This window comes from Apis dorsata, unplaced genomic scaffold (assembly GCF_000469605.1).
Source record: "Apis dorsata unplaced genomic scaffold, Apis dorsata 1.3 scaffold_315, whole genome shotgun sequence".
Taxonomy (NCBI): Eukaryota; Metazoa; Arthropoda; class Insecta; order Hymenoptera; family Apidae; genus Apis; species Apis dorsata.
The window spans coordinates 251,282-258,784 of record NW_006263587.1 but is presented as its reverse complement, the minus strand read 5'-3'; the positions used below and the strand labels follow the sequence as shown (position 1 = coordinate 258,784).

General features: G+C 32.9%; 1 protein-coding gene and 1 long non-coding RNA gene across 14 annotated transcripts in view; one reads left to right on the top strand and one right to left on the bottom strand.

Moving 5' to 3' along the window:
- LOC116185880 overlaps positions 1-4,373 on the top strand; it is an 8,285-nt gene extending 3,912 nt beyond the window's left edge. For both annotated transcript variants that reach the window (XR_004150780.1, XR_004150779.1), the window contains exon 2: positions 30-4,373. This is a non-coding gene — a long non-coding RNA (uncharacterized LOC116185880). The remainder of the gene's footprint in view (positions 1-29) is intronic.
- LOC102680215 (serine/threonine-protein kinase tricorner) overlaps positions 3,486-7,503 on the bottom strand; it is a 41,766-nt gene continuing 37,748 nt past the window's right edge. For 11 of the 12 annotated variants that reach the window (XM_031511400.1, XM_031511401.1, XM_031511402.1 and 8 more), the window contains 8 exons: positions 7,065-7,298; positions 6,722-6,929; positions 6,279-6,396; positions 6,069-6,208; positions 5,749-5,949; positions 5,508-5,660; positions 5,195-5,359; positions 3,486-5,081 (listed from right to left, as the gene is read on the bottom strand). In XM_031511400.1, coding sequence (XP_031367260.1) covers positions 4,966-5,081; positions 5,195-5,359; positions 5,508-5,660; positions 5,749-5,949; positions 6,069-6,208; positions 6,279-6,396; positions 6,722-6,929; positions 7,065-7,298 — 1,335 coding nt within the window. In that variant the 3' untranslated portion in view covers positions 3,486-4,965. The remainder of the gene's footprint in view (positions 5,082-5,194; positions 5,360-5,507; positions 5,661-5,748; positions 5,950-6,068; positions 6,209-6,278; positions 6,397-6,721; positions 6,930-7,064; positions 7,299-7,503) is intronic. The other variant, XM_006617561.2, reaches the window with a different exon arrangement.

Here is a 7,503-nt window from a genome sequence, read left to right as displayed (position 1 = left end):
ATGATATTCTTTTTTTTTTTTTTTTTTAGAAAGTTAATATAAGAGAGCATCTTTATCGACATTATCGACGGATAGTCAGTTAATTAGTAGAGCATCACAAGCGCTTTCGTCTTGTTCTTTTTCTTCTTGTATTCATAATTGAAAATAAATCGTTATAGAAAGAACGTACGTGTTGAATTATTGCATTACGAACTTTTTAACTCCTTTTTCCTTTAATTCTTTTTCTTCTATTATCAAATTTAGTGAATATAGTAACAAATCAACAATTAGAATCAATTAATTGGCGATGTAGTTAAATCGATCTTCAAATGTAATTTATAAAATGAAATGTAAAAAAGTAATGGCCAATTATATCGATTTCGAAAATCAAATTAAAATAAAATATCATATTAAATCGATTTAATAAAATAACTAATGACTAAAATAAAAAACAATTTATTAACGACAATATCTATAATTACACTATAATGTATCGCGCGTGGGAAGCAGTATTTCATTTGATAATATCGCTTAGCTTTTTTTTCTTTTTTTTTTTTATCGGACTGTTAAATGGATTAACCATCGTGTAATCGATTGAGATAACCAGCAAAGAGAACCTATTAGAGGATAAGATCAAATCGAATAGCGATGATTTTGAGGATTAAAATGTTTCGGTGGTTTCCTGCAAATCCTGATAAAATTGTAAAAGATGAAACGAAAAATAACGGGACGAGAGAAGATTAGATATAACGAATTTGAATAAATTATCAACCACATTCAAACTTCTGAAAACAACTATTTTCTATTGGACATTGTATTCTGTTCATCTTTACCTCACATTTCGTAAGATAAATCAATAAATATCAACGCGAAACTAACGTTATATGCGTATATATATATATATATTTATATTAAAATTAAACGTGCACGCTGATGAAACGCGTCTGGAAACACTCAACAATGATCAATATTGTTTTTGTTGAGAGTCGTGTTACGAAAGATCCGTCCAATGGTCAGTTGAACGATCAGATGCATAAAATGTATATGTACATATACGATAATCAGTTTGTGCAACACTAGAGACACTATTCGTAATATTTTTGTTTTGAAAAAAAAAAAATAATTACACGCATCGACCCAATTATTAAACAATTACGAATTTAAAACATCTTGTCTCATTTAGCGTTTCCTTCGCGTCATTATTATTAAAAACTGTCGTACGTACATTACAATGACACGAGAGATAATTTAATTAATCGGTCAAAACATCGTAAAATTATTCTGACGAAATATTATCTCTTTTTTTATTCGACATACAATTCGATCTGCACTAGACACTCGAGTGCTTTCGAAATATATATTTACAATATACACCGACAACGATTATCGCATAATTTATTAAAGTTTTTTTTTTTTTTTTGTTTAAATACGTTCACAAAAAATTGATAAAAACTTGTACACGCGTGTATTAATTATTTCGATTAACTTTCAATCTTAGTAGACATTTCTTTCGAGTCGATGTATTTTCGTAATTTTCATCTATAATTCACGAATTATATAATTTCCCAACTTATTCACGGCATTGCATCTCTAATGCATATGTATTCTTTATGCTCAGGGCACCAAACACTTGCTGCTTCGAAGGCATCTCGTGGCTATTGTTTTATTTTATTTAACTTCTCTTTTCAAAATAAATAAATCGTGATTACTTGGTTCGTTTAGTCGGTAGCATTGGACGCCAAAGTATCTCTATCGGTAATATCAGAATATTTCAACTCGACGAAGTAATAAGTTGTTAAAGATAACTTTCTCGCGTTCTCTCTTTCTCTCATCCTCTCTCTCACTCTCTCTTCTCTTCACTCTACTTTCTTCTCCTCCTATAGTTTTCCTATACTTTCGCATTTATTGTGTAAATCTTTCTCCACTCTAGCGCCTCTTATCTTTCTTTCACACGTTTCGCGCGCGCAGACACACGGTTACGGATGCATCCTGTACATTACACTAGCATTACACACTCACTTCCTGCTTTTTTTTTTTTTCATTTCTATCGGTGCAAAAAATAGTCTTGCTATTATACTTTTTACTTCGCGTTTTTTTTTTTTTTTTTGCGTTTAAAAATTGTCGATTAAAATTGTACTTCATAAATCTAAGCACTCTGTATAGTAAAGTTAATACATCGAAATCCGTTCATTTCATATGACGCAAAGGTACTCGCGCTTCGAGCATGAGAGTATGGAGTAACTAACGTTACATCTCATCGTACTTACGTCCATTTAGATACACTAGTTATACGAAGAATTACGCGAAATATATTCTCTCGTTGACAAACTTCAAGGTAGAATATCCAGGCTCGAAATTTCACATTTCAAATATCGGTACATGATCTAACTCGAGATAATCGAGTATTCAATCGGGTATTTCATTCGATTACAAAAGCATTCCCGTGAATATTTACTTCACATCGCGCGAAACGTTACGATGGAACTGAGGCCGTTCAAATAAGTAAAGCAACAACAAAGCGAGTTTTTTGCTCCACACTCGTACGCTAGAAGTAGTGTTCGCGGACAAAGCTGTACGAATTTAATGCTTTGTAAATATATATAGTATATACTACGTGCAGCACATCGCGTTGCGTGACGTTGTCGTTAACGAAGACACACCGGATCGTATTAGGAAGGAGCGAATAACTTTGATACAAGTACTATCAGCCGGAACGCGATACGTCTCGAACGTGCACACATACGTAGGTACTTTTTTGTATGTTACCTGCTTACGGTTATCTATTTAGATGTCTTGTAGCTTATTTATCATTAGTACTATTACTACCACGGTGCCCTGGCTGTCGGTAAACTACACAACGTATAGCTATATTAGTATAGCTAAATAAATTAAATATAGCTATGTTTTTGAAATAAATCTATATTCATCGACCGAGATAGCGTTATGCACCATTCGTGTGCTTTGTTTTTCCTTCATGTATGATCGATTTTTCACAATCCATTCGCTTCTGCTAGATGCTGAGCGAGATATCGATCTCTCGAATCTCTCCATCATTCGATCAGGTTCGATAAAAAGAAAAGATAGGTTAATAATTGTCCGAGTTGAAAATAGAAATATTTGATTCAAAATTGAGTGGGATGTATTTAATAGAATGGTAGAGAGAGAGAAAAAAAAAGAATGAAAATATTCGCGGAAACCGAGTAGGAAATTTGGTATTCCCCGTATATAATTATAGATTTCTATTTTAATTAATGTAAAATTATTATAAAAGATATATATACATCAACCACTAGATTACATCGATTATCTCTTGATTAACGTTTCCCTCTTTGTTGTTCGATTATTCACTATGCTTTACCCAGCGCCATAAATTTTCTCGTTCTCGCATTTTGTAGTTTCTGAATTGGGCTGCGCATGTACATGTGTTAGGAACCTTAATAAGGCAACGAAGGAGCCCTGAATTTTACGAATGTAATCGATTTTCGTTTTCACATTCTTTAAGATGCTTTTAAAGCTATACAAATTTCACAATGCTCAGGCACGAACGAAACCGTTTATAAATAAGTAATTATTTTATAAGAAAGAGACCCGGTACCTTATATGATTCTCCTTCTACACGCAATTTATTTTCTATACATCGTATTTCTTCTCTTAACCAATTAATTAATTAATTGCAATACATTTTATTTGATAATACATCGTATATATCATTGATACAAAAAAAAAAAAAACTATAAAGCACAAAAATTACGCAAAAGCTTGTGCCACGATACCTAAAGATTGATTATTCCATATTACAGCGTTTTCATAGCGAAAATATTTAATTACATGTAAATAAAAAATTAAAAAATATTTGTCGTATACCGATATATACCGATATAAATTTTCGATTATCAATATAATTGTTACAATCAACATAAAAATTAAACAAAATCTATACGATTAAACATATAATCAATTATTTTTCGATCAATTCATAGATAACACTCAGACAAAAGCTCTCAAAAAATATATAAATATAAAATATTCTTTTTTTATACCAACAAAGTTTTAAATTTTTTTGAATGAAACGTAAGCACAATCGAACAGAGTACAACATTCGTAAAGTTCAGTAATCATTAACAGAGAAAACAGTGATTTGTATACAAAACTTTTAAACAATATCATATCACAGTACTAGCTATAAATACAACGTTTAAAAGAGAGCTAAACCAGTGCTTCGTTAGAAAAGGGAAAGAGAAGAGAGAGGAGAGAGAAAAAAAAAAAAAAAAAAAACACTGAAAGAAGTCCTACGAAAAATTTGTACACGATTTGCGAGAATCACGGGACCGAGGCTCCATCTTTGTTTTCTTTTATCATTAATATTTTCACTATAAAAAGAAAGACAAGGACAGAAAGGAGGGGGAGAGGGGGAAAAAAAGAAAGGGAGATAGCTAGGAAAGAGAGCTTATTATGCTACGTATCGAAGATCGTGGATGGAAACGAGAATATTCACGAATAGAACGATAGAACGAAAAACAAACGTATTTTATAGTTGTGACATCGCTAAAAACGTTACAGTGCGCATGAAAATATGTCGGTTCTTCCTTATCACATGTGCAACGATTTTCGCACCTGCTTGTCTACAGAATATTTATCATTCCGTTTTCTTTGTAAAACAACACGACATTTTTTTTTTTTTTTCCTTTTTTCTTTTTATAATCTTTGCCATGTTCGTTTTTCCTTGCCCTTTTCTTTTCTTTTTCTTCATTCGCATCTTGTTGATAACGTATACGTCGCGCTCATCCCGTCACGTATAATATATGTACATGTAAAAGCGACTGGCTGCCGATGATTGACTGGACCGTATTCAGAAGATAAAACGAATCAACCATCCATTCGAGATGTCGTTGATGACAACGGAGGGTACGGATTATGTACCAAGGCCGGAATTCCAGTTGCGTCAGGCTGCTGACTGGTTGAAACCGAGCAAGAAATAGAGTGTTGCTATTTCTTAGTCGGAGTGCCTCGTTGCGTCAATCCTTCGAATCGTTTGAACGTGTAATTAATAAACACCCAGTCCTTGTATATTACTTCTCCGTCTTGAGGCATTGGTGCAGATGCTGCAATCATTCAGAGGGGGCGAAAAAAAAAAAAAAAAAAAAGAAAATTACATTTAATCTTAATTATCAAATATTGTTGTTTTCAATTTAAAAATAGAATAAACGTTTCGTACACTTACGTATTTCCAGTTTCACATCTGGAAATTCGTCGAAATTGGAAGTATCGTCGATGGAACGTACTTCGACTGGGATCGCGGCAGGTCTTTCCCTGATATGTTCCCAGTCCACGCCACGGAAAAAAGGAGCGAGTTTAAGTTCTTCTATACCTCTTTGCGCACCTGAAGGATGTTTAAAAAAAAAATTATTATTATTATTGTGTACAAGAGTAAACAAAGATATAATATTAATTAAATTTTGTACACAATATATCATATAATTTTGTACACATATGTCAAAATTTGTACACATATGATCCTAGATATTAACCTAATCTTCTATCAGCTTCGCAACAAAATCTGATTATGGTATCCTTGGCTTCCTCGCTAATAGGAACTTCTGGTGGAAAAACTAAAGTCTCTCTCCAGTTCATAACTTTCCTATAAGTTTCTTGAGGATTTTCGCTGCAGAATGGAGGATATCCTGAAATAACACACATTTGATCAATAAATAATTAATTCTTCCAAAACAGGATACGGATGATCTATCATCTACTAGAGGAGTAAGATACCTATGAGCATCTCGTACATAATAACACCCAAAGACCAGCAATCACAAGCAGGTCCATAACCAGTTTGTAAAAATACTTCCGGAGCTATGTAATCTGGTGTTCCTACTGTGCTATAAGCTAACGCTCTCCTATTTCTTTTCCAACTCTCTGCTCTTCTTTTACTGTCCATCGCTCCGCCACTTCCGCTTCCACATGACGTCACTGTAAACAATATTTCATCAAAAAATGTCGCTTTTTTTTAATAAGAAAAATAAAGAAATCAGAAAGAAGAAAGAAGATTAGGGTTTCCATTGTGAAGAAATGAAAAGAGAATAACTTACTGAAATCCGAAGGTTTCGCTTGACTAAGATCTCTGTAGAAATCGGTTCTATGAGATTTTTTCAAACCCGTGCATAATCCAAAATCAGAAAGCTTTATATGACCTCGCGCATCTAATAACAGATTATCCGGTTTGATATCTCTGAAAAAAAGAAAAAGGTTATTTTTTATATATAGTTTTCTTAAATCTTATATATATATATATATCTTACCTATGAATAAATCCTAATTTGTGAATAGAATCGATTGCCAACGCAGTCTCAGAAATATAAAATTGTGTACACTCCTCGGAAAGCGTGTCTTTCTTCATTAGCAGTGTCATCATATCACCTAATAAATTATTGTATTACGATTTTATCGAGTCGTACAAACATACATAATAAAAAGGTATATTTAATCACAAACGAGAATGTAATAAATATTTATCGTGTAATTACATATAATTATGCATAATGAAATCAAGTTGCGTATAATCTCGAATCAAACGCGTATATATTTATATATACTTTCAATTGATAATTCAATTCCGATATCGAGAGAATTTAAAAAAACAACAAGATTAGTTTTATAAGATAAGCAAAAAAAAAAAAAAAAGAAGAGGATAGATGAACAGAGAAGAGAATAATATATTTGCGTGGAAATAAAAATGGCTTACCGCCTGGAAGAAACTCCATGATTAGATACAGGTTTATAGGATCTTGAAAGCTATAATACATTTTTACGACCCATTGGTGATCAGCCTCCACCAATACGTCTCTTTCGGCCCTGACGTGCGCTACCTGCTCCTTCTCCAACATGTCGGCTTTTCGTAAAATTTTCATCGCGTACACGTGCCCGGTGTCCTTCTTTTGCACGAGTCTTACCTTTTTTGACACGCAAGAGAGAATTTTATATATAAATATAATATATATATAAATCTTGAACCAATCGCATTATATATATACATTTTATATATTTCATATATATATATACACGCCTCCACGCGGTGAAAAATTTACCTCTCCGAAAGCGCCTCTGCCGATAACTTTGAGAGGTTCGAAGTCTTCGACGCCGAGCCGGGAGCGTTTCAAGCGAAGAAATTCAGTTTCTTTCTGGGCATGTTGCAACCGTTTCTCCTGCTTCTGTTGCTCCGACAGTCCTTCGTCTTTCAACGATTCCTCTAATTTCGCAAGCCTCTGCTTTCGCTCGATATGCTGGGCTATCAAATTGCTGTAGTAATTCTCCAAGGTTACCTAAACTCAAAAACATATAAATCTTGAGGTAAAGAAAACAGTTATATAGCGTGTATTAGGAAATGGATTAGAAAAGTATTTCTTTCTAAAAAGACGAAAATTAATTTTTTTTTAAATATATAACATATTCGTTATTCAAATTTTAATTCGAAACGAAATTGAAATTGATTAGATAAATAGAGATAAGACTGAGACAGAGATAGAA